General features: G+C 43.1%; 2 protein-coding genes across 2 annotated transcripts in view; both read left to right on the top strand.

Moving 5' to 3' along the window:
- The window catches only part of TMEM150C (transmembrane protein 150C), a 46,351-nt gene that overhangs the window by 13,088 nt on the left and 6,381 nt on the right, over positions 1-26,882 (top strand). Inside the window, exons 3-8 of the mRNA XM_063136208.1 lie at positions 11,349-11,430; positions 13,503-13,556; positions 16,480-16,512; positions 16,660-16,727; positions 20,812-20,939; positions 26,054-26,231. Of these exons, the coding sequence (XP_062992278.1) occupies positions 11,349-11,430; positions 13,503-13,556; positions 16,480-16,512; positions 16,660-16,727; positions 20,812-20,939; positions 26,054-26,231 (543 nt within the window). The remainder of the gene's footprint in view (positions 1-11,348; positions 11,431-13,502; positions 13,557-16,479; positions 16,513-16,659; positions 16,728-20,811; positions 20,940-26,053; positions 26,232-26,882) is intronic.
- HNRNPDL (heterogeneous nuclear ribonucleoprotein D like) overlaps positions 15,753-26,882 on the top strand; it is a 63,162-nt gene continuing 52,032 nt past the window's right edge. The window contains exon 1 of the mRNA XM_063136206.1: positions 15,753-15,767. The gene's annotated coding sequence lies outside the window, so the exon portion shown is untranslated. The remainder of the gene's footprint in view (positions 15,768-26,882) is intronic.

The following is a 26,882-nucleotide window of genomic DNA, read 5'->3' as shown; positions in this document are numbered from 1 at the left end:
TTACGTACTTATAACTGTCTGCAGAAATAATTTACAACAATTTTTCTTGTGTGTATACACTGGTGATTAGATGGAATAAATCCCCTTGCCTTGCAAGGCATCCTAACGAAAAGCAAGAGGCTGAGACACATTGAGCTTTTCTAAAATAAATTTGTTTATAGCGTCCTGACACTATTCTCTCTTTTTGTGTTCATCTTTTTGAATCGGTAACTCTTTCATGCTGCCTGTGTCCTTTTTCGCTGTGCATAAAAGGAATGGGGTGTGTGTGTGAAATCTAACTCAAGTGGAATTCAAATTGGAAACTATATTACTGGTTGAGTAGAATGATCTGTGTGCTGCACCTGGGTCCCTACATATTCTGGCTTGTTCTAGGAAGGGCCTAAAAGGGTATATGAGTCTCATCCTGAAATGATATGCCTAAAATAGGCTAGCCCCCGCATTAGGCCTCTGTGTTTATGCCCCAGAGAGGATTTCAGAGACTGTTTTCTGGATTCTGTAGTCTGCTTTGGAGTTTTGTCAGAGCAGAATCAGTTCATTCTGGGATTTTCCTGACTGTTAGAGTAGTATGACAATGGGACCAATGACCTAGGGAGGTCGTGGGCTCTCCCACATTAGAGGCCTCCAAGGGGAAGCTGGACAACCATCTGTCAGGGATGCTTTAAGGTAGATTCCTGCAATTAGCTGGGAGTTGGACTCGATGGCCTTTTAGGCCCCTTCCAACTCTACTATTTTGTGATTCTATGATCTTCTAAATTACTGAGTAGTGCTGCTCATTCCTTCCCAGAACAAAACATCTGGAGCCTGACTTACACAAAATGGGTCAGTGGCCCACGTGCACCCAGCTAATGGCTTGCAAATTGCCCAGTTTTGTACCTGTTTCAAGCACTGCAACAGATAATGCTACATTTGCATGGGCCCGTGCCAAATGGAATATTTTGGAATATTTACGGAACAGAATTAAGCTTGAAGTCTTGATCTCTAGCTTGGAGCTGCAAAGTGAGCTCTGCCATCCATCCATCCTAATCCATGTAATCCTGGCGTAATAGCTGGCTGTTATGTTGCTCTGATTCTCTTGACAGTTTATCTGACGTGATACATTTGCTAACACATGCAAGGAAGGCACTGTGGCTAAGAGTGGAGCCAAAGATGTGTGGAGCCACAGATGCATACCTGTTACCCTTCTATACCTTCTTGTCTCTGTGGGGCAGGGTGTGTGCCTCTAAACATTGATACTCTTTGGCTGTTGACCTAGTTGCTGCTCCTTGTCCGGGCTTGCTGCATGTGAAAAGAAGCAACTGTTTATTAGGCAGATGCTGCTGATGGAACATCACAGAGGGATGCTCAAAGGTATTCCTAGCCTAGTTAAGGCAGCCTCTACACATGTGTCACTGCATTATACGGGCAATTTTTGCATGCCATCGCATCACATGGTAAAGCATTTTCGAGAGACTGCAAGGTGTTGGAGGTGTGTGTTTGTCACATTTTTGAATGTTTCCCCACAAATCATTGAGTTGGAAGGGGCCTGTAAGGCCATTGAGTCCAACCCCCTGATCAATGCAGGAATCCACCCTAAAGCATCCCGGACAGATGGTTGTCCAGCTGCCTCTTGAATGCCTCTAGTGTGGGAGAGCCCACCTAGGTCATTGGTTCCATTGTCGTACTGCTGTAACAGGCAGGAAGTTTTTCCTGATGTTCAGTTGGAAACTGGCTTCCTGTAACTTGAGCCTATTATTCCGCGTCCTGCACTCTGGGAGGATCGAGAAACGACCTGACATGCTAGCTTTCTAAGTGCAGGGAGGAGTGTGTGTGCGTGTGTGTATGAAGAACATTCAAATGTGCAATCTGTCACCTGTAACTTAAAGTGCATCCGGCCTGCTACTCACATTGCTTCTGACCTGTTGGGAGTCAGGAAGGGAGTGGCTGTAGTTCAGCAGAAGGGGCATTAGCTTAGTGGTAGAGTACATCCTTTGCATGCAGCAGGTCCCAGGTTCAATCCCTGTCTTACATGTAGGGCTAGGAAAGAGTGTGTCCTAAAACATAGGAGAACCACTGCCAGTCACTGTCGACAATATTGGGCTGGATGGACTAGTGGTCTGACTCCGTATAACCCTAAGTTAAGGGACATGAATGTCATCAACTAAAAGTGTTTAAAGCTATGAAGTACATATATGGAAATAATTGTAAGAGAGACAAAAGTGTCAAAATGTACAATTAAAGCGTGAATATATAAGACCTAAATGCTAAAATGCTGACATATGGTAACCATGTAAAAAAACACCAGCCATATGGCAATATATGAAAGTTAAAACCAGAATATATAAGACCTTTAAAAACTGCACATGGGCCAAACGTGTTTCAACATCTGTCTTGTGTCAGTGGCCTACAAGAAACACCAATTGAAAAATCTTTCATTGGAGGGCCGAATGAATAATACAATCATCAGAATAAGTTAGCAAACGCTGAACAATTTAGTTGGAAAATAAGAACTTAACTTCCTCCTCTGTTATCTTAAATCACTTTCAGTGCCAAGTGTGAGTAACCGGTTACTGAATTTTAAGCAATTTTAATTGATGACATTCAACTGGTTACTCAATTTTAAGCAATTTTAATTGATAACTTAGGTTTTTGATGACTGTTTTCACTGCTAAGGACCATTTTTGCTTGGCTGATATTGTATCTGACTCAGTATAAGTCAGCTTCCTATGTTCCTATTCTGTGCCCTCTTGATGACTTTTATCTGGCTGGAAGTCTCTTGACCACTAGGAAGAAGGGGCTAGAAGGAGGGGTAAGCTGGCATGCCTTCTGCTTTGTGATGACTCACAGAGAGGGTCACAGAACCATAGAATAGTAGAGTTGGAAGGGGCCTATAAGACCATCGAGTCCACCCCCCTGCTCAATGCAGGAATCCCCTTAAAGCATAGAGGACCTCCAGGAGAACCACTCCTGAGCCAAAGCAGACATGTTTCTACCTGCCCAGTAAATTCCCCCAATTGCCAGGATGCTGGAACCCTAATACCTTGCTGTCCCCACTCTCATACTATCCAGTTACACTGGCTGAGAAGCAGGGCTGACTCTCTCCAGCTGGAATTCTTCAGTTGCCTGTCATCCAGCTACATAACTTCTACCATCTTGAGTTCTTATGGCTGCCACTTTTGTACCTGCATGGCTTTCTGGGAGAGGAGGCTCTGGGAGCATTGATGTCCATATGCACAGACCTGGAACAAGGCATTTTGCTGCCTCAGGGAGAAGAACAAGATGACATCCCCTGCCCATTATCCATACAGAAACCAACTGGACTGGCAGTTAATGGGCTGGTATCCGCCACACCCAAGGCAGCAAGCTAGTTTAGGGTCGCCAGAACAGGCCATGTAGCCTATGCAGTGCTGCCCTCCAAAAGATGGGTCTGGCTGGGGGGCTCAGGAGGAACAGCCCTGGGGATGTGTCATGCTGGCTGTGAATGATGGACATTGCAGTCCAATACATCAGGATTATTATACCTTTGTTCTGGGAAAGTTCATACACCCCCTTGGGGATTGGTTTTAAAACTACCTACGTTATGTTTTTGATCTGGATTCCAAGCAGTATTTTGGGCCCTCTAGTGCTCATCAGCTGTAAATGCACAGCCCATACTGTTACATATGCGTTTAACATACAGCAACCTAATCATGTTTGCGTAGAGGTAAGCCATGGTGGTTAAGCATTTTGAGCTAAACATAGCTTAATGTGTCATGTGAATCATGACTTAGCGTGTGCTAATTATCGTGGTAAAAGGGTCAGTGGCCTAATCAGGGCTTAGTGAGTCGTCTGAACAGGTTCATTGACTCAGTATGATTTGCTTCCTTGGGATTTCTTTTTTGTAATACAATTATCATGTAGCCGCAAAGACAGGGCCAGCACTACCATTAGGCCAACTAGGCAGCCGCCTTGGGCGCAGACCTCAGAGGGGCGCAGTACTGACCTTTAAGGGTCAGTTTTATACAAATTAGCAGTTTAAAGAAAAAAACACAAAAAAGGAAAATATAATAGTTCAGAAAGTCTTCTTGAACAGCTGAATCAAAGTTGGCAATTTTTGGGTGTGTGTATGTGTGCAAGTAGCTTGCCTTGCCTAGGGTGCAAAATAGTCTGGCACCGGCCCTGCTCAAAGAACTATTTCAAAGAACCCTTCCAAAGTTTTATTGCTGAGATATAGTTCCAATTTTCCATGTTCCATTTGCTCAGCTTATGCTGCCTTATAAGCTTTTTGTGTTTATCTGAGTAATTCCCATTTATGCCACTCTTGACTTCATGAATATGATTCCTTGGATGCCTTTTTCAAAAGAGATTCAAGGCAACTTACAACAAAATGTAAAACAATTATTGACTAAAATACACCTCCAAAACGACTAAAAGTGTCAGTCATACAACTAAAAGTATCCCATCCCATTATATGCTATCAAATGGGATGGGATACAGATGTGATAGACAGATGAATAAATCCAGTCCATTATGAGCTGAAACATGTGTTGCTTCCACTAGGATCTTTTAATGATACTAGTATTGGTTTTCTGCAGTCAGCTGTATATGGAACTAAAACTGGGGTTCCACGTGGTATTAAATGTGTGTGGACATAATGGCCCTACATCTAGCAATGACTGTCCATTGACCAGGTTTTTGAAAGAAAGGAAACTCATGTGGTCAGTTTACTTTCAGAAGCCAGGGCAAAGTAAATAAATATAGCATACAACAAGTAGAGAAAAGCATAATTGGGGTGGCAGCTCAGGCCATGATTGTTAGTGTGAGAATAGATGTGTTTACACAAGAGTGACCCTATTTTCATATGTGAAAGCCAGTAGTTACCTTAAGGCTGTTGGCCAAAATGTTATAGGACATGTGGGAAGCCCTATGGGAAGACTGCTTTTGTGGGAAGTATCTACAAACAGGCAGGTGAAGTGGTCAACCTGTGTCTAGACTTTACCATTTCAGACTGCAGGTTGGGAGTCGCATGAATGAGTGCTGCTTCATTCAAAAATCTTTGCATGTAGAAAACTAGATGTCAGGGATTGGAGCTCTGTGTGCAGGGAACAATTTTGGGGGAGTAGCAGTTAACGTGTGCTCACCACCCCCTCCACACCACCTGCAGTCTAAATTGGCACAGCACGGTCACAGGCCGACAAACTTATTTGCGGCTTTAAGCTCTAGGCGTTTGTGATTAGGATAACCACTCTTGAGCAGATCTTAATGCGTTACCAGGGCAACGTGGACCCAGGCCAAGGGAGAAAGCTTTTTCAGCAGCTACCACATTGCCTTGGTAACCCATGAAGAATTACGCCTCAGTCAAGGTACTGTGGTGTAGAAGTTGTTTTGGTTTTTTGGGCCCGTATGAGGCGCTAAGTAAAAACAGGCTTGTTCTGCATGAGAATTGAAACTGTCCTCTTCTGTCCCAACATGGAGGCCTATTGCTTTGACACCTAAAACACCCTTCTCGCTTGAATTTTTCTTGTTTCCACATTCTGTCGTCCATCTATCTTGCCAGCCGTCTCCCCACTGCCCTCAGTATTCTGCTTGGGAAACGGGGTACAGGAAGCCGTCAACTGACTCTTGCCTCAAATTAAACTTCACTCTCACATAGGTCCGAAAGAGAACTGGTGCGGTGGCGTGCCATTTCTAGCCTTCCACACTTAAAGACACTTCAAGGCCTCCCAGCCTGAACACAGACCGATGGTGGAGAGTGTTCAAGAGAAAGCAGCCCACCCGCAGGGCCGAGGAGCAGCCACTGAGGCCCCAGAGGGTGATGTGGCACCATCGGGGCCTCGACCGAAGAGGTGGCTGGGCCCATGTTTTCCATGTGAGTCTGCCCCATGACTCGTGCTGCAGGCTTGACATGGTCGGCCTCATCTTAGGTTCCTTTCCCCTGGTCATCATCATCCCAGGAGATGTACAAAAGAACCATGTTAAGGTGGCCTTTATACATGAAAGCGACAATGTATAAATGTACAGCTGCTCTGAGAAACTGTGCTGAAGAATGTCATATACATTCCATAAGAAATAAAACTCACTAAGAAAAAAAGAAAAAAAGAAAGAACATTCTATGATGCCGTTATAGATTTACAGCAGCAACCTGGGAGCTGATTTTCCCTGGCGTCATTTCACAGAGTTGATGAAACATTTAAGGCTTTGTCGCCACGTTAGGGGCAAACAGATAGGTCATTCCCCACTTATTTATTTATTTAAATCATTTATATCCCACCCTATATCAATAAGATCTCAGGGCGGCGTACAGATTTTAAAAGCATATAAAACAGTAAATATACACAGCTAAAAACAAATTAAATCATAAACCAAGTTGAAACAAAATATAATTTAAAAGCAGTAAAACTATTAAAACAGTTAAAACAATATACCAACTTGGTGAATTCAACCATTAAAAGCTTTGTTAAAAAGCCATGTTTCTTCCCTGGCTGAGGTTTGGTGGGAATGACCGTATGCCATTGCCCCTATCCATGTGGTGCCTTTAAACCAGCCTCCAGCTGTTTTGGCCTACAACTCCCATCAGCCCTGGCAAGCATAGCCAAAGGTGAGAGATTATGGGAGTTGTAGGCCAAAACATCTGGAGGGCTACAAGTTGCCTACTCCGCTGCTGCCTTACGGCTAGAATTGAAACCAGTGTAGAGTAACACATTCGTATTTCTAAGATATGAACATTTGGGGTAGACGTAAGTGTTGTTTCTTTTGTCTTCCTTTGCCACCAGAGGAAAAATCTAATATTTTTACTGTGAAATTTGGTCTCCTTTAAGCGGCTCATTGTGAAGAAAGTCATGTTTTTCTATGCATGTCTTGAGCAATTATTACTCACCAGAAAATGGGTTGGCACGTTTCTCTGTCGTTTGCTTCCTCGGAAGCTTGAACCACTGCAGAAGTGGGAAATTCGTTGAAAGCAATTCAGAAGTGAAAGGGACAAAGGAAGAGAAACTTACAGGGAAGGAATTGTTCATTTTAGTACTAATAAACTTCGTGCCTTAAGGTCTCACGGTGTCTACGAGTGACACTCTCTCCTTAGGAGCATATGCAACATTATATAGTTTCTTTTAATTATCCAGTGATGCCCTTTGCCTGTTCTTTTCTAGGGCTTCTTTGGATGCTCTTTCATCTTTGAATTCTTCCTAGGGAGATACCATGAACAGGACTCAGGCAGATCTCCCCCACATCTCCTCGCAAAAATAATATTTGAACTGGGAGATACTGGAATTATTTGAATGCATGATTGGCCCTGACATAGAACAATTAAATTCTCTAGGGGCAAAGAATGTGTATGGTGTTGCTGCTATAAGCCACATATACTAAATCACAGACCAGATACAAAACAGGGCAGGGCTCCTGCAGCTTTAACGGTTGTGATGAAGAGGGAATTTCACCAGTGTTGCATGCATACAAATGACACCTGCTGAAATTCCCTTTTCTATAGAACTAGATACAGGAACCCTGTCCTCCTTTCTATATGGTCACCCTATTCTGTGTTTGTGGAAAGAAAATGAGTGATACTATCTGGTGTGAAAAGATTCTGTGAATATTAGTTTAGCCAGAATATAGCTCAAGAATTCTTGGAAACCAGTTAAGAAGCTGATACATATTTTTTCCCCTTCTGACAAAGGTCATGATGGTAAGACTGGAAAGTGGTGCATTTCCCAAAGTAGTTAGAAGTGGTTAAATTGCTGCAGTCTTTAGGGATGCCATTTAGCTTTTGCTGCATGATGCTCAACTGGAATCCAGCATAGGCAATGATTTCTTACACGGAAGCTAGAAGCGTAGACAAATCGACTTTTGTCCCTGCTGGCATGTTTCCTGGTGCTTGAGTGACAGCTTCTATTAACTCTATTAATGAGTTTGCAGGCTTCGAGGATTGGGGGTCCCATTGCAGGAAATGGTAGGAGAGCTGTTTCCCAGGAAGACCTATTACGTCTTGTGTATTTGATAGCAAGCTTGAAAATTGCACTGAGAAATCTCAAACTCTGTGGTCATCATAAAGCATGTCAATGAGCCAAATCATTCACATAAAAAATGTAGGAGTAATTAACCTCTGTTTCCATATTTCCCCACCATTGTTTTCCAGAATGGCGACATTTTCTGGCAGGAACTTTGTGGGTTCAGAAGGAAATGGATGATGACTAAAGCGGAAGGAATATAACTAGAGATTATGAAAAATGCAGTTGGTGTAGATCAGGCCAAAATATAGGCCAATGTACTTTTGTTTTTCAGACATATTATCTGTTATAATTTATGAGAAATGTGCTTTGAGTATTGAATTAATGACTTATATTAGGACAGATTTCAGCCATAATTGGAAGACATGAGGGTTCACAACTGTGTTTTTTGGGCTTGTTAGGCAAACGAAAGAAAGAAAAAGAGGCAGTGTGATGTAGTGGTTACAAACAAATACTTAAATTTATTTTCAGTAGGCTAATCCATTCCACTCGTCTACTGAATGCTATAGATTCAATCTCCATGACTCCTCCTCCTAGACAGGGCATCTCAGCTTTTGAAGAGGTTATACAGACCCTGTGCTCTTCCCTACAAAACTCTGTCAGCACAATGACACGCCCTAGAACCAGTAGAAATAAATGGTTCGATCAGGAGTGCATGAATCTCCGGAGCTGTGTTCAAACAGCTTATTCTTCATATCGCACGAACAATGATTGCAACTCCCACATTCATACTTTGTGCTTAGGAGAGAATATAAGAAATTGTTACAGCGCAAAAAGAATGAAGCAACCCGTGAATCCTGGCAAATGTTGATAGCTGCATCCGTAACTCGCAGCTGCAAAACTTTCTGGCAGCTAGTATCAGGTGCTTTAAGCAATAGATGTGGCAGTCCAGAATGCCATATTTCAGCTAGTATCTGGGAAAATCACTTCTGTATTGTTTTCAGCGATAGTAGTGACTCAAATCCCCCTCCCTGCCTATCTCCTGCTGCTCCTGAATGGCCCCCGGTTGACTCTGCTACTGTGGAGGACTTACTTCACCAGCAAAAGCCCGGCAAGGCTCCTGGCCCCGATGGTATCCCTTCCGAGCTGATTCAAAATAACATCAGTGACATAGATATGCAAGACCTTCAGAGTGCTGCTCAGGGTCCATGCTCCCCACAGTTCTTAGGCTAACCAGTTTCCTTTTGCAAAGACAGGATGCCCTACCTGTGCTGGTTAACAATTCCCTAATACAGGAGAGCATTCTCACTAGCTAGACTTAACGTTCTTCTCTCTAAACTTTTAGATGGCAGATACAAAAAAATCCCACTCCCCAACAGATGCTGTCCCTGTAAAAATACCGAGGTGGAAACCGCATCACATGTGTTACTGTTTTGTAGATTTTATCAAGGGGCTAGGAATGATCTTCTGAACCCCATTTTACAATCTTTTCCTGGTTACCCAACTGAATTCCTAATGTCGCTATTACTTCAGAGCTCAGACAAATCAATCACTGAGCAAGCGGCCAAGTTTTTGAACTTGGCCATTTCTATTAGATCCTCAATGATTACTTGTCCTTTTAATAGTTAAATGTACGCTCAGCCCTTTTGTTTGTAGCTTTTGCTGGAATGGTCTATTGACTGCAATAAAATTGTTGTTGTTGATACAGATGCTATTATTTTGGGGCAGTGTCATTTATTTATTTATTTATTCATTTCATTTCATTTCTATACCTCCCAATAGCCGAAGGTCTCTGGGCGGTTCACAAAAAGCTCTCTGGGCGGTTCACAGAGAGCTTGGTGAAATCTGCCCACATATTCCTAGTAGTACATGCAATTGAGGGTATAGCTGAGATAAAAGACTGTTTTGACTTACGTAAACAGTTGTATGTATCTTTTAAGAAGGGGCATGTTGCTTAGATTTATAAATGCAGTTCTTTAAAACACCTGATTGTTGCTTCAAAACTGTTGTTCAAAACAGTATCATTTTGCATTTCTTGCAACTGCCTTTCAACACGATCAATAAGTTTAAGTGCTGCTTTGATATAGAGGGGCTGTCTATATGCGTCGAAAGCCCCGAGGTGGCTGTGCGGTGGCACTGCATCGATTGTATGACACAGCAGCCACCTCGCAGTCATCGCAGGGCTTTCCCGCAAAGCTGACTTTTTTGTCTCCAGAGCGAGGAGCGCACGGCACAACCGCTGTCTATTTTCACTCCTGAGTTGTGGCGGGAGCATGGCCGGGCAGATGGCGACCCCTGATTGGTTGCTGTCTGCCTGTGCAGAGAGCAAGCCTGGCTGCTGGAAACTCCGCGCTTTCGCTGCTGTCGGGATTAGCTGCCGACAAATGCCTAGGGAGGTGGTGGCTCTCCATCATTGGAGATATTCAAGCTAAGAATATCACGCCTGGGTTATACTGTGCAATCACTGTGAATTGCATGCAAAGGACTCCGAAGTGTTCCAGCTTATAATCTGCTTTGACTGTGAAATACTCCCATGCATCCTGCTTTAATTGTGCTTTAAAGCCAAAAGAACCGACCTATTTTGCTACCTCTTTAGGAGCGAATCATTTGTTGTTTTCCGAGCGGCCACTGGGGGCGCAGGAGGAGGATTTGATATGTTTAAAGTACAAATTAAACAAATGCTTACATCTGCATAAGTTTTAAAGATAAAGACATCATTGGCACAGTAATAGATATTAAGGAGAGCTTTAAGCATACCAAATTTGAATCGGATTGGGTCATCCATTGATTTTTAATGATTTTTTACATCCCCCCCCTTAAACTCTTTTTCTGGTATGCAAAGGATCTTAGGAGTGCTAAATCACACGCCCAGGGTGTGATTTAGCTAACAACAACAATAACGACAGCTTTACACTGTAGGGGATAATTCGAGGGAAACAGGTACGTGGGAAGCCTTTTCGGAATGCTTTAAACTGGATCCCTGGATGGAGCAAGGGGTTGGACTCGATGGCTTAAATGGCCCCTTCCAAATCTATGATTGTATGATAAGAATATTCCTGTTGTAGCTTATACTTGGTTTTCTGTTAGTGACTTATTCTTGACTTTTTAAAAACCTCTTTGTTCATTGGTGGCAAGAACTGTAGCAACTGTTAAAATTGCGTAGTGAAATTTTTTGAATGTACATAAATTGCCGTATGGCTGCAAAAATAAGGGGTAAATAAAAAAGAGTTTACAATTTTGTCTTTAAAAAGTCTGCAGACCAGATAAACTGTTCCATGCTACTCGGTGAAGAGTATCACCAATCATCTTGTATATGCAGAGAACGTTGAATATCTGCTTTTTGTGTGAGGTTAAAAAAAAGAAGGGGGGAAAAAGACCTCAACTAATAGCCTATTGTCTTCCCTGGATCCCTTTGCTTTGTTTCACTCCTGTTTACTTTGTTTTCCTCAGGTATGGATGGGAAGAAATGCAGCGTATGGATGTTCTTACCTCTTGTGTTGACACTGTTTACCTCAGCAGGACTGTGGATTGTGTAAGTGAGCTTCCTAATTGTTTTTTTAATGGTTTCTGGAAGGAATCCAGCTTTAAGACAACACAGTTTGAGGTGTCCCAACATGTTTCAAGACGAAATAGCCAAAGGAACATTATTGCGATCAAAAATCTTCCACGAATTGCTCCATTCCGTTCAGCAGAAAACTCTTGAAAACACCTAAACCAGCCTTCCTCAACCTGGGGCGCTCCAGATGTGATGGACTGCATCTCCCAGAATGCCCCAGCCAGCTGGGGCATTCTGGGAGTTGTAGTCCAACACATCTGGAGCGCCCCAGGTTGAGGAAGGCTGACCTAAACTAAATAGCGATACACAGAAAAGGGATGTATGCATACACACGCAAGTGGGACTTGCAGCCAATGGTCTGACTCATAGAAAGTATGAAATGGTCCTATTCGCTGTTCCAGCAAGCCAGCCATGCCCTGCTCCAGAATACATCATTCTATTTTTCTTCCTGGCCTATTTTCTGGTCACAACAATTGGTCATCATTTTGGCCATTGAACATATTCAGTCTTCTTTGTGCTGCTTTGTTCCCCAGCCCCACTTTAGATTCTCCCCACCCCTCAAGAGATTTTGTACTTTTGTATATCTTGAGGTTCCTCCAACTCTTCTGATACCTCACCTTGTGTTATTTTAGCTACATCAGCAACAGCACTCATTCCTGAATATCTGAACATGTGCACTGCATTTTTTTTAAAAATGCACCTAATCCAAATTCTGCAGAAAAACTAACTGTGTGATCTGCATAATTATGTGAATGGAGCAAATCTGCACACTCTATACTGTTTTGCATTGTTTAGCTTGCAATTTTTCCTTCTTGGAATATTTTGTGGTTATTCATGGGAAAGGAGTCAGGCAAAACTCACTTACCTCCACTTGAAATTTTATTCAGACGCCTTTGAAATTTCAGCAGGTGTTACCCACACATTTTCAAGGATATCTTTGCAGCCATAAGGGCTAAATGTTTAAGTTGAAAAGAAAAGAAAGCTGAGATTCTCAAGCAAATACATTCTACAGTATGTCCAGTATGTCATCCTGCACTCTTTATATGTCCTTGCACAATTGTAGTATATGGAAAGCCCATATTATACAGATTGTATTGCAGTTTGTAAAGGAAGTTTGCTGGTCTATGACCGTAATAAATTTTGAAATTTGTAAAGGAAGATTTTCAGTCACAGTAATATTCCTCTGATGAGGAGCTATTGAACAATTATATCTTATGCCCCTTTGAATTTTTAATTTTGGCTGCTAAGGTTTGATTATCGGCAGCCATTCTATCTTCTGCACTCTACCCCCCCTTTGGGAGGCGCCTTGGCTCAGTGGCAGGGGATATGCTTTGAATGGAAAGGTTAGCTGGGAATGCTGGGAGTTGTAGAGCTTTATTTATTTATTTATTTTATTTATTACATTTTTATACCGCCCAATAGCCGAAGCTCTTTTCTACCTGAGGCTGTCAATCCGCTGTATCTGCTTTCAGTTTTGTCATAGAATTGAGATCCAAGCTCTACACAGAGCTTTTCCTTTCCTGCTTTTCCACGACATAACCTCTAGATGGTGGTGTGCTATAGAAGAGTAGTGCAAATACACATGTAGGGCACTACCTTTTCTTTCACTTTCTGAAATAATACCATATTTTCCCTGTTCTTAAAACACATGGGAAAGTGTTCTTTAGAAATAGAAGTGAAACTGGAGGGGCATGACATTGTCTAAAGAACCTACAAACATCTGTGAGTAAGGAATCACAAGCGCACAATATATGCCTCACGTAGAAAAGCTCTTAATCTAACACATATGGAGGATGCCAAGTTGGGGAAAGCAGCCAAAAGGCACCAGCAGAAAGAATTCCTGGAGCTGATCTCTGCTGCACTGCCAAAGGGTGTACTGCAACTTTCAGGCCAGTGGGGATCAGGTGGCCTGAAGAGCCAATAAGTCTCCTTACTTGCCTAATGTACCTCCTGCCTGTTTCCAGGCCACCAGCCATGACACATGCCTTCTCTCCTTTCCTGTTTGTTCTATTAACGTTGTCTAAGTTTCTCCTTTCCTGTTTTGGCAGATATTTTATAGCAGTAGAAGACAAAAAAATTATCCCGCTAAATGTGCTAGACAGGTAAAAAAAAATTTTTTTTTAATATATATTTTCTGGTGACATGTACCTCATTGTCCAGTATTTATTTATTTGTTAGTGTTGAGAGTTCTGCTACATCGACATCTGTGATGAAACTGAATTAGCTTCCCTCAAGCCTGGAATGCGGGATTTTAAAGTTAACTCTATGCCCCAGGGTACACACAAACGCTCTCCACTAATAGTCCTGTATCCAGGGATAGCCAATCTCAGTTTTGGAGAAACCCGACGGTGTGTGTGTGCATTCCAGTGATGGGAGGGGCTAAAAACAAAAGAGGTGGGGCCAACCTTAAGAGAGGCATTTCAAGCTTTCCTAATGGGGAAAAAACTGTGCAAAAGCCGGCAAACCACATCATCATCATCATCATCATCATCATCATCATCATAAAAAATTTCTTACCCGCCTCTCCACTTGGATCAAGGCGGGGAACAACAATGAATATAAAACACTTTAAAAACTGATTAAAAACATGACATACATGATTAAAATATCCTAAAAACACCCTAAAAATATTCTAAAATTTCACTGGATAGGCCTTCCGGAAGAGATCAGTCTTTATAGCTTTCTTGAATGCTAGTAGAATGTTAAGTTGACGAGTCTCCTCCGGCAGGCCATTCCACAGTCTGGGAGCAGCAGAAGAGAAGGTCCTCTGGGTAACAGTTGTCAATCTAGTTTTTGCTAGCTGAAGTAGATTCTTCCCAGAGGACCTGAGTGTGTGGGGCGGATTGTACGGGAGAAGGCGATCCCGCAGGTAGCCTGGATTGGGACCACAGGTCAGACTGATTTGGCCCATGTGCCAAAAGTTCAGCAGGCTGAGGTGTAAGCCAAATGTGTGTGGTGGCAAAAGAAATGAAAGTTACAAAGAAAATTAGGTCTTATACATTTTATTCATCATGCTAAAATGAAATATTCCATAATCCATTTTTTCAAAAAAGGCTTCAGAAAAAAAACTGGGGGAAACTGTCCGTCCCTCCCAAATTTTTCCTGGTGTTTTCTGGGTCTTCACATCTCTAATCTTGCCTCCCCCAGAGTCCTCCTCATCATAGGACAAAGGGGAAGGGGAAGCTCCAGCAGATCCTGGGGAAGAGACTAGCAGCAAAGGAGGACAAGACCCTTTACTTTCAGCGGGCAGGAAAGATCCAGCTGAAGCCCCTTTAACAGAGGGGGACAGTAATGAAAGGGGCCATGATGCTCCTCCAACCAGGTCAATGGAAGTGAGGGTTCAGCATCAGCAGGCTGCCAGAGCTCGAAAGCTACGGGGCTAATTGCCAACACCTGGTGTCAGGAGTGAAAAGAGCACCCCGGGGGCTGGGGGGCTGAGATGATGAACGTAGTGTACGGGTAGGGGAGGAGTGAGAGAAAGCAAAAATGCAAGGAGAAAAAGAACAGGCAAGCAGAGGGACAAGACAAAAGAGGTGTTTCAATCCCAAGCCTACTGTATTTCTTTGATTGTAAGACGCCGATTGTAAGACGCACACTAATTTCAGTACCACCAGCAGAAAAAAAAACCTAAGACACACCTACGATTCTAAGATGCACCCCATTTTTAGAGATGTTTATATGGGGGGAAAAGTGTGTCTTAGAATCGAAGAAATAGGGTAATTCCTGCAGCTGTTAGTGCCCTGGGAAGAGGAATAAGGGCCATCAGCGGCTGGAAAAAGATCAGAGAGTAAGGGGTGGAGAAATCTATGCTTACCTGGCAAGAAGAAACAGGGCCCAGAAGTGCAGGCGAAAGGATACTAAGCTCATCTCCCGATTGGGTACGCTACTAGAAAAACGACACAGGAACCTCCTGCCACAATCCTGTGGAGCCTGGCTGTCTGGGTCCTCAGTGGAGTTGTGAGAGTGTTGTTAAAAAATCCTGTCTCAAGGAACAACACCAGGTTGAGGTCAAGGAGAAGGAACTCCTGGCCCAGAGCTAATTTCCCCAACAGACTTGGAAGACACAGAGAGCAGAGGAGCTTATATGAGTGCAAGCTAAGGCTCACAACGTTAAAAAGACATTGTGAAGCACTTCCCTAGCTTGGGGGTTATATTTTATTTTGTGTTGGCTTTCAGTAATGTAACTTGACACCTTTTGAATAGTAAATATAAGTTTCTGCAAGAGTTGGTGATCACGTGATTTATTGAAGTAAGTGAACAAGTCATGCACCTCTTCCAGTGGACCTTCTGACCTCCTCCTCCTCCTCCTCACTGTTTCTGTACTACCCAAAAGCTGTAACTCTCTGGGTGGTTCTCAAAAAATGCAAGCCACGAATGCAAGATGAGAAAAACATACATAAAATCTATAAAATTTAAAAACAAATTAAATCAGCTAAAGGCAGTTGCAGCAGGATACTGGGCCTGATTCAAACCGACAAATGCCCCATCCTATGCCATCAAATCCCCGGAGTAGAGGACAATCTTAACCTAGTGCCAGAATGATGCAGACCTCAATGGGAGAGCATTCCATAATTGGGGCCACCACAGAGAAGGCCCTCTGTACTATGACAGTCCAGAAAGCTATTGGTAGATCATATTCAATATTCTATTCATCCTTCTGTAATGCACATCACTTGTTTAATATTGGTTACATCTAAGCTAAACATAGGCCTAATCTAAACCAAGCAGGATATTGCACTATGAAAGTGGTATATAAAATGCAGGAGCCACACTACTGCTTTATAGTGGTATTGAAGAGCACTGACAATTGTTGGGGCCCATTGACACATACCATATACCACTTTCATACCTCTATATCTTGCTTGGCGTGGCTCCTGCTCTTATATACTGCTTTCATACCACTTTCATAGTGCAGTATCCTGCTTGGTGTAGATTTGGCCATAGTGTATCATGTTCTGTAACATCAAATAACCAAGGCTGCAATTCTGACGTGTGTGTGATTGGGTTTTTTTTTGTGTCCCTTAGGAAATCAAGTACCCTAAAGCCACCATATATAAGGTAATAAGCTCACTTTCTCTTCTTTTACTTTCTTTTTCTTCTTCTTTCAACAAGGCCCATTCTTACCAATGGACTTTTTTTAATCGATTTATTTATCTTTGTTGCAGGCTTAGTAGAGTTACAATGATACGCATTATATTTTTGAAGTATTGCAGGTGATGCCCCTCCTGCAAGCTGTGTGTTTAGCCAAGTCATGAACATGGCAGCATTTCTAGGTAGGCGTTGCATGAAGAATGTCTGGCTTCTTTTTGTCTCTTCTTTTTCACATTAGACATTGACCAGATTCAGACCAGTAAATGTTGTCAAGTTCAGGCTCTAGAGACCCAGTGAGCTGCAACTACCATGCCTTAGTTCTCACTGAGATGGTAAGCCTGTGTTTTGGCAATAATAATAATAATAATAATAATAATAATAATAATATATTTATTTATTTCTTACCCTCCTCTCCCTTTGGATCGACTGTAGCTTAAGACTGTAGGTTGGAGTTCACATACATGATAGCTCCTCCGTATATATGTATGTGTGTGTGTATATCTATATATATCTATATATCTCCATGCATATAGGCCATGGCTAGACCTGCTGATATCTGGGTCATCGCCCCAAAATCATCCCTGTGCATCCACATGATGCACAGGGGATCCCTGGAGCAGGGAAGGATGATCCCTCCCTTGTCCTGGGATAACGGCATAGCCTTTAATCCTGTTTTTTCAGCAGTCTCGGGATGATCCCGAGACCGCAGAACGTGTGGGCAGGCATTGTAGGTTGTCCTGGCTCCTCGTGAGTAACCACGAGGAGCTGGGCACGGGGGTGGGGTGGGGTGAGCAGGGTTTTTTTTTAAAAAAAATACTCAGATTTGGCACTCGTGCGCGACATCTCCTTTAAGAAAAAAATGGCGGCCGCAACACCTTCTTCCTCCTAGGACGTCGCACATTGCATGTAGACAGAGGGGGAGATCTCGTGATAACCATATCGCGAGATCCTCCCTCCTCCGTCACACTAGACCTGTAGTTCTAGCCATGGCCGTAGAAAATTAGCATGTCAAGGAAAAGGCTAGGCTAGATCCTTTCCCCCAACATACTAGTTTTCTGTGTGCATGGATTTCTTATGTATGAAGGCCCTCAATCATGTGAGCCCCTCCTTGTAGTCTAAAGTTCTTCAGTAGACAAAGATTTTGGGCCTGGCATCAGCATCCATACGCTGATGCTTGTCCTGGAACTGAGCCTGGCAACGCACTGCAGGTTCAGGTTTACCTAGCAGTAGAAGATGGTTGTTAGTTGCCCCCATTTTACATTTCCCACAATGCACTAGAGTGACACTACATCAGGGCATTTTGGGTAATTAAGGGGATGGGAAGATGCCTGCCGCAAATAACGCTGGGAAGGGAGAATCAGATTACACTTTGCTGGGAGTCCCCTGAAACTTGGGGCTGGCCATGACAGATTTACTACCTCAGTGAGAATTAGGCCGCTGAAATAACGTGTGAAAGATTTGTACAATAACCAGTTATTGAAACATTAAAGCCACCATTTTAAAATTTGTTCAGTGTTGTTGTTGTTTTAGAAAAATCATCTCATCTTAGCCGTTATTTTTGATTTGCATGACACTTTTACTGGTTTCTACTGCTTTAAAATCTTGCATGTGTGTGCACATTACACAAAAGTGATTATGCATATAATAATGATGTTCATCTACCATTCTTATGTAACTATGTCTTGTATATAGATCACTGTTCCCATGTTAATTGAAAGGAACTGGTTCATTGCCAATTTACAAAGCAAGAAAACATACTCGGGGTCCCTTAAGAGTTAAGGTATAGCTAATCTATGTGACCCTGATATGTAACCAAGAGTTATATAAAGCCAGTTATGTGCCCAGAGTTCCTCAGGCCACCTGAAAAGCCTGTAGAACAGCCATCCCCAACCTGGTGCTCTCCAGATGTTTTGGACTCCAACGCCCAATAGCCCCAGACAGCATGACCAATAGTCAGGAATGCTTGGAGTTGTAGACCAAAACATCTGGAGGGCACCAAGTTCGGGAAAGTTTCTGTTGAACAGTCAGAGGTGCTGCAATGCAATATTGATCAGGCTAGAAGTTCTCTTTGCTTCAGTTGCACAGGGAGTAAGATGCCTGGAAAGAGCCTTGCCCTCTTTTGTATCTGGTCAAGAGGGCAGGGTTCCTGCAGCTTCAACTGTTGTGATGAAGGGGGAATTTCACCAGGTGCTGCCTGCATACAAATGACACCTGCTGAAATTCCCTTTTCTATACAACTGTTAAGGATGCAGGAGCCCTGTCCTCCTTTCCATATGATCACCCTAAGTTTCATATAATGAGAATTGTGCATAGTTCAGTCCCCCCCAGATCATAATTAAAACCGTGTTCCAAGGTAATTGAGATTCTTCATGGCCCTCCCTTCCCCTGTGCTGTGATGTGTAGATATTATGCAAATGAAGCAAATCTGCACAGATTGCATATTTTACGAAGTGAACTCTGCTTTTGCAAAGAGTCATGCAGAGCAGAGATAAAGGAAATCCTGTTTAACCCTTTACCACTCTCACCTATCCCAGAGTTCCTGAGATTTATTTCCTGTTATTTCCTAAGAGAATTTTATTATTATTATTTTTAAGGTTTTTTTTTTAATTACAGAGCTGCCATTGTAAAATACAAAAGTAGCATCAACAAAATCTGAAAATACAAATAACACAGCAAAACCAAGCCAATCTTGGTGTACTATTCCACATAAAAGTAACATTTCTTGGTGTTCCAACTTTGAACAAAAAAGATACTGAAGCAGGAACTCAGAAACTACAGATAAAGGAGTTCAGATTAAGATTACTATTAAATTTTGCGATCTTAATAGCTAGAGACCTCTTTAGACGACAAACTGAAAAGATGCTTTGTTTTGTGCACAATGCCATATTCTATAATTGCCCATGATGGTCATAGAACACACACAGCCTTGAATATATGATATTTACACCTTTAAAAATCCAGTAATTTAAGGTGCAATCCTATGCATGATTAGATAGAACTGTTGTTTTTAAATGGATACTGTTGTTTTTATGTTTCTGATGGTTTTTAAATTTTGTATATTTTTTTAATGTTTACTGTTTTTAACTTTTGTAAACCGCCCAGAGAGCTTCAGCTGTGGGGCGGTATATAAATGTAATAAATAAATAAAGATAGATAGATAGATAGATAGATAGATAGATAGATATAGAAAAAAAAGTCCTACAACTTTCAGCATAGCCAGCTGGGGAATGTTGGGAGTTGTAGGGCTTTTTCCTCTGTCTAAACATGCATAGGATTGCGCCCTCAAACCTGATCAGGATCAATTGTTCAAATGAAACCAGGGCCAGATCTACACTAAGCAGGATATAACACTTTGAAAACATTTTGAAGACTGTATAGGGAGTGTGTCCTGGGCCCCAACAGTTGTCACTACAGTTATAAACCATTTTAAAGCAGTAGTGTAGATTCTGCCCTGTGCAAAAATTATGGCTCCCCCAGCCACTGGCTCAGCTGACATCACTTTGTCTGCCCTGTGTCCTTTCCCCAACGAGAGAAGGCGCAGGGTAGGTGAAACAGCTGTTTGGATGGGTCGTCCAGATCCCACCTAATTTTTGTTTCCTACCACTGCCTTAGGCTGATGAAGAAATAAGCCCATGTAACACCACAACAAGGAGTGCACCCCCTCCATCCAATCCTGTGTGTCACTCTCACTATGGATGAAGGGGCCCAGGTAGATTCAGACCGCTAGTGGGACAGCGCACTCAGCCAGAAATCACAGAATTAAAAGAGAGTGGAAGCTAGGGTGACCCTATGGAAAGGAGGACAGGGCTCCTGTATCTTTATCAGTTGCATAGAAAAGGGAATTTTCAGCAGGCATCATTTGTATGCATGCAGCACCTGGTGAAATCCCCTCTTCATCACAACAGTTAAAGCTGTAGGAGCTATACTAGAGTGACCAGGTACAAAAGAGGGCAGGGCTCCTGCAGATTTAACTGTTGTGATGAAGAGGGAATGTTGCCAGGTGCTGCATGCATATGAATGACCCCTGCTGAAATTCCCTTTTCTATGCAACTATTAAAGGTGCAGGAGCCCAGTCCTCCTTTCCATATGGTCACCCTAGAGTGGAAGCATTTGGACTGCTCAAGTTCTGCCGGTATTTGCCAGGTAGCAGGCTGTGGCAGGCACTTTTGTAAACCTGACTTCTAGACTTCTATTTGGATTTATAAATGAATGCATATTTGGAGGGATCATTGCATGCCTCTGTCACCTTCTCTTTCCTCATTTCAGCACTGGTCGTGGCTGTCCTCCGCTTTATCCAGCTAAAGCCAAAGGTCCTCAACCCTTGGCTCAATGTGAGTGGCCTAGTGGCGTTGTGCTTGGCCTCCTTTGGAATGACGTTACTGGGCAACTTCCAGGTATCTTTCTCTCTCTCCCTCCCTCCCTTCCCAGTTCATTACGGACCAGGACACATGCAAATAGCCTTATGTTGACTCCAATCACTGAGCATAAAGACCGTCTACACCTGTGGTGTTGAACGTTTTTCAGTCTGAGAGCTGGAGTCTGTCTACACGTGGGGAAATCCCCGTGGTGGCTGTGGCTCTGCGCCCCGTTGGTTAGACTATGCAGGCACAGGTTCACAGCCACTGTGGGGCTTCCCTGCAATGCTCCGATTTGAAAAAGTTGGGGATTTATCCCGACTTTTCCAAAGGGAGCAATGTCAATATAGTGCTTCCGCCAGGTAACAGCACTCTGCAGCCAATCCGGGGGCAACGCGGGGGTGGAGCCTAGTGGAAGGTGAGCGGCCATTGGTTGCCTTCAACCAGGAAGAGGCCGGGGACAGCTCTGGGACCCGGATAGCCACCCAGAAATCCCAACAGCACAATGGGAGAGGGAAAGCACGGGGTTGAGGAGGGAGGCGACCCCAACCCAGCACCTTGAAGACAAACCCCAGAATTCCGTTTTGGAGAAACTGTGTGGGGCCACCTTTCAGTGGCAAGTGGGGCTGGGGGCAAAGGGGTGGGGCCAAAGGAAAAGGGGGTGGGGGCCAAACTACCCAAAATACCACCACATTTTACCTTAAAGCTCTTACTGCCAGTAACTTAAGCTTTAGGAGAAGCATTTCAACTTTTCAGAATGGAGAAAAAGCTGCACAAAAGCTGAAAACCACCAATGATTGGGGGCCGAGGGAAAGGGGTGAAGCTATCTGGGGAACACCTGGAGAGCTAGGCTGGGACCCAAGGTGAAGCAGAATTGGCCCCCGTCCTGAGGTTTTGCACTCCTGGTTTACCCTGACTGGCAGCGTCTCTCTAGGGTCTCTGGCAGAAGCCTTTCCCACCACCTGCTTCCGGATCCTTTCGATCAGAGATGAGAGGGCTCAAACTGGGGACCTTCTCCATGCAAAGCGTGCACTGTTCTGCAAAGCTAGGGCCCCTGGAGTATGAAAATGCAGGCCTTTATTAATATATCTAAGCCATTTTTCTGTGAAAGTGGTGTGGAAACATATAAAACCACATCTTGCTGTTGCTTGTTGTTTCGTATACAGACCTTATTACGGCAAATGGATGAAACCGATAAAGTTTCCATTTATTGGTTTTGCCCATTTGCCGTAACAAGGTCTATCGATTATTTATGGCAGCTTTCTCCATCTAGCACCCTCCAGATGCATAGTGGGGCTGCAATTCCCTACATCTCCCAGCCAACATGGCAAAACCTTCGACAGAAATGTATCCCTTATACATAGAGACAGAGGGCAATGAAAAAAATAGGGTAACCAATTTTCAGCTTGGTTCTCAGTTTATAATCCCCTCCCCCCTTCCTCAAAGGATGGGGGGGGAGGAGGAGGAGGAGGAGGAGGAGGAGGAGGAGAAGGAACGCTTGCCACTGCTTGTTCTTGTAATGACAAACCACATTTTTGTTTGTTTATTATTTATTTAACAAGGAAACAAAATACGGTTTGTCATTATGTTTGAACAGGGCCATTGTCCTACTGGCTGGGTTCACACAACAGGCTAACTGACCCAGTGTGGGTTGTTGTTGAACTGTGAGTTATTGTGTTGCATTCAAGCTACACGATAACCCACCCTGCAGAAAATGTGCTATATTCGGACAACACGATAACCCATACTGGGTGAATTAGCCTGTTGTGTGAACGCAGCCAATAGTGTGTTAGTAATAATTAACCGTCAGTTTTGAGACCAAGGCCCCTTTCAGAAGACAACTTAAACCATGGCTTTAAACATGGTGAATAAAGCAAAAGGCCTTATTCACCTTGGTTAAAGCAGTGGTTTAAGGTGTCTTCTGAACATGGCCTGGCTTTCTGGCTTAACCACCATGTTTAAAGCCATGGTTAAAGGTATCTTCTGAACATGAAGAGCTGGGATATCTCTCCTTCTGTTTCCACCTTCTCTTGCACCCTACTCTGAACTTCACGTCTTTCGCCAACTCTCCTAACTGTGCTGTAGAGCTCTTGTCCATCACATGCAGCTCCTGGCCAACTTTCTAAGAGGGCAAAGACCTTACATGGGCCATCAGCCTGAATCCCGAGCTCCTTGTCTTAACCTGTCTTCATCTGGCCACAAGAGGGCAGATTTTGTAAGCCTGGTGTTTCCTGAGAGTAGCTCAGCTTCAAGCTTTCTGATTCACACCATCATACATTTTTTTTAATGTGAAATAATGTTTATTTTTATTATTATTATTATTGTGGATATCAACAGAACAGAACAGAAAATACATTGTGAAAACGAAAAAAACCCCATACATTACGTATATAAGATTATTGTAATTTTCCATCACGTATACTGTTCATTAAAAAAAAGAAGAAAAGGGAAAGAGTTATACACTTGCAAGTTGCGTCTATATAACACCCATTCAAAAGTTGATAATGTTATTAGGTCCTTGATCCATTGCGTTATGGGAAGTGTCGATTTGTCCTTCCAATGTGATAGTGTAAGCCTTTTAGCTGTCATAAGAGCTCTGAAGGTCCATCTGCACTGACCTTGTGTTAACTTCCAAGAAGCCTATAGGTAATTTAGGAGGAGATGCACATTATTCCATATTATAGATTATTTCAGTACAAAGTTCATCCTTATTATAACCTCCTCCCCAAAAGGGGCAGCTACGGGGCATTGCCAAAATATTAGAATCATTAGTACAGCACCATGTACATTGATGGTGCTATATAAATAAATAATAATAAATAAATAATAATAATCTCCAACAATTGTACAAGTCAGACAAACCCTTATTGAAAAGGCGTTGAGGAGTCCAATAAACCCCAAACAATTTATTTTTTGCTGAATAAGACGTAACCTGAGATCCATAGAAGCTTCAGATACTGATGCTAGGGCAACCGTCCATTGGTTAGGAAAGATAGGGCACTCCAATTCTCTATTCCAATCCAGTCTTAAACTATGGGTATCATATTTACTTACTGCTACTAAATACAAATATGGGTTGTGGATCAATGTGCCAGTTATTTATTTATTTATTTATTTATTTATTTATTACATTTTTATACCGCCAAATAGCTGAAGCTATTGGGATCTTCAGTTGGGATTTTCAACTTTTCTGGGCTAATGGCGATTTTTTTAAAAAGTGTTGTGGGTGTCACCACAAAATGGCTACTGTGGGGGGAGTGGCTAGTCACAAAATGTTGAAATCGCTTCCTGCTTTATGTGTTTCTCTATGTGCGCTTTATCACACACAGAGAGAAAAAAGAGATAAAGAACACAGGCACACACAGCTTTCCCCTGTGATTCTCCACTAACTTGCATGATGGTGGTGGAGGGGGGGGGGAACTGTGCCCTGAAAAATGACGCTGTTGCCCCCAAAATCCTTAGTGGGCTATTCCCCTCCCCCCGCAGCAAATTTTTGAGATGCAATAAGAAGCCCCCTACAGTATTACAAACTACTTTTGAGACTCTTCCAATTTTCATAAGCTGACTGTCCTGCAACTTCTTGGGAGGAAGACAAGATCCACCGGACCTGCACAGCTAGCTGCACAGTTCTCTGGGTTGTCTTTAAGGTGCCTGCATCATAAGCATCATCATTGCATGGACCAAAATTTGGCTACCCTGATGCCATAAAAGCCTTGCCTAGACACCATTCAACGCCAGATCCCTGGTTCTCCAGGAGGTTGAGATTATTCTTTGGCAGTGGTGGATAGTGATAGCTCCATAAAAGGGAATAGGAGATTCTATAAACTTACAAGAGAACAGTACAACTATGGGGGGGGGGGGGTTTGAGTTTTTTTTTAATACTATTTTTATTGATTTTCAAGTAAAGACAAATACAATAAACATACAGAGTAAAAGAAAACACTCAACAACAGTACATCTATGTTGAGGCATGCAGAACTTACCGGGAACTCTCCATTCCTATTAAGTCCCAAATCCAGCTGTTGTGGTCCGAAGGTAAATTGCATGTAGATTAATTATTCTGAGCAGATTAGTGAAGGGCTGGACAGCTGGAGGCCCATAAACAGCATCAGGTTTGCCAGACCCAACAACCTGTTCTTGCTGCTCACCAGGTTTAGCGTACAGGGGAGGAAGTGAGGGCGGAAGTACCTTGGCTCTCTGTTCAAGGGCGGAAGTGTATGCGCCTCCTCAACTGGCCTGGCATACAAGGGTCATTGGGGCTTGGAGTTCAGGGGAGGGTGAGCAGAAAGCTGGTTGGAAGAGGAAGCCAAAATCCTCCAGCCCCTCGCAGTATTCTCCGCTGTATATTGAGTTTGGCAAGGAGATCAAGGCATTCAAGAGGCAGCTGGACAACCATCTGTCAGGGATGCTTTAGGGTGGATTCCTGCATTGAGCAGGGGGTTGTTCTCGATGGCCTTGTAGGCCCCTTCCAACTCTGCTATTCTATGATTCTATGATTCTTCACAAGACATGATAAAGGCGTGTGTGTGTGTTTGTGGGGAGAGGGGAAGTGATAATGGGCACTATCATGCTGCCCCATGCCTCAATTGTACATAATGTTACATGCCCAGTGCTATAATTTCCATGGTATTTATTCGCATAAATTATTCTGAAATCTGGATTGCCTGCGCATGACATGCCAGCTGCTGGGGAACACGAGCGGAAGGGCTTGGGACCTTCCCGCAGGCACCTGGTTGGCTGCTGTGTGAACAGAACGCTGGACTGCGTGGACCCTTGGTTTGGTTCATCATGGCTCCTCACAGGTTGTTATCATGTCCAGGGGATGGATCCAGGATCTGCTTTCTGTGAACAGAAGGACGCCGCTCAGAGAAGGCGCCTCTGCCCAATTTCCAGAGATCTCCCCTTCTGCCCTGCACCACAGCTCATCCCTCTGTGTGGCGTTTTCAAGGGGATAGAGGAGCTGCCGTGGTGGTGGTGGTGGTGGTGGTGGTGAAGTCTGCTTCTGCCAGCCTGGGTGCCTGCTGCTAAATCTGGATCCAACCCCTGGTATGCTCTGGACAGCATAAAAGAGAATCATCAGGAGCTTTAGAGCAAGTGTTTTCCCCTCCATTGGTTGTATATAGGAAGGTCACCAGTTCTGTGTTTCTTTGTAGCTTTCCAACGACGAAGAAATACATAACGTTGGCACGTCCCTGACTTTTGGTTTTGGCACCCTGGCCTGCTGGATTCAGTCTGCACTAACACTCAAAATAAACTTGAAGAATGAAGGAAGAAAAGCAGGAATCCCCCGAGTTGTCTTGTCAGCAGCAATAACCCTCTGCGTGGTCCTTTGTATCCTTCAATTCTATACATTCCCCCCCCCCCTCCCAAATGCAACCTTCCGATTTCAAAAGTGGAAAACTTGCAATGTGAATTACAAGAAAGCAAACTATTTGGATGAAACTATAATTTGTCGTTGAAGTGGGAGCGTCAGCTTATGTGTCGTGAACTAAAATCTTAACTTTTGAGGTTTTAAACCTCTGTGGTCTGGATTAGCTCCATGGGCTCAAGGTTGCCCACCTACGTCTTAAACGTATTGTCAGAACGGAAAATTCACTCAAATACATATTTCTGAAACTAAAAATTTTGTTGAAAAGTAAGTTTGCCAAGTTTAGCGTTGACTTTTTATATATATATTCAAAGCATATTTTGGATTTTCAGTGCAATTCTATAAGTTACTGAGTCCCACAGTCTTACTCTCAGATATGTGTGTATAGAATTGGACTTCAAAAAATAGAGACAAGCTCTGGTGCTAATGAAAACTCTTTAATGATTTCTTTATCCTCAGGAGCTACAAGAACAAAATAAATACAACTTAAATACAACGCCAAGAGCTGCGTTATCTGAGAGAATTCCTGTTCATACGGTGGAGTCAAGGCCGGATAATGGCTATTTTAAGTTAATGAAACATCGTATGTACTGAACATACAAATAATGAAAACA

Source organism: Elgaria multicarinata, chromosome 10, assembly GCF_023053635.1.
Source record: "Elgaria multicarinata webbii isolate HBS135686 ecotype San Diego chromosome 10, rElgMul1.1.pri, whole genome shotgun sequence".
NCBI classification, from domain to species: Eukaryota; Metazoa; Chordata; class Lepidosauria; order Squamata; family Anguidae; genus Elgaria; species Elgaria multicarinata.
This window is presented reverse-complemented; position numbering and strand designations above follow the sequence as displayed.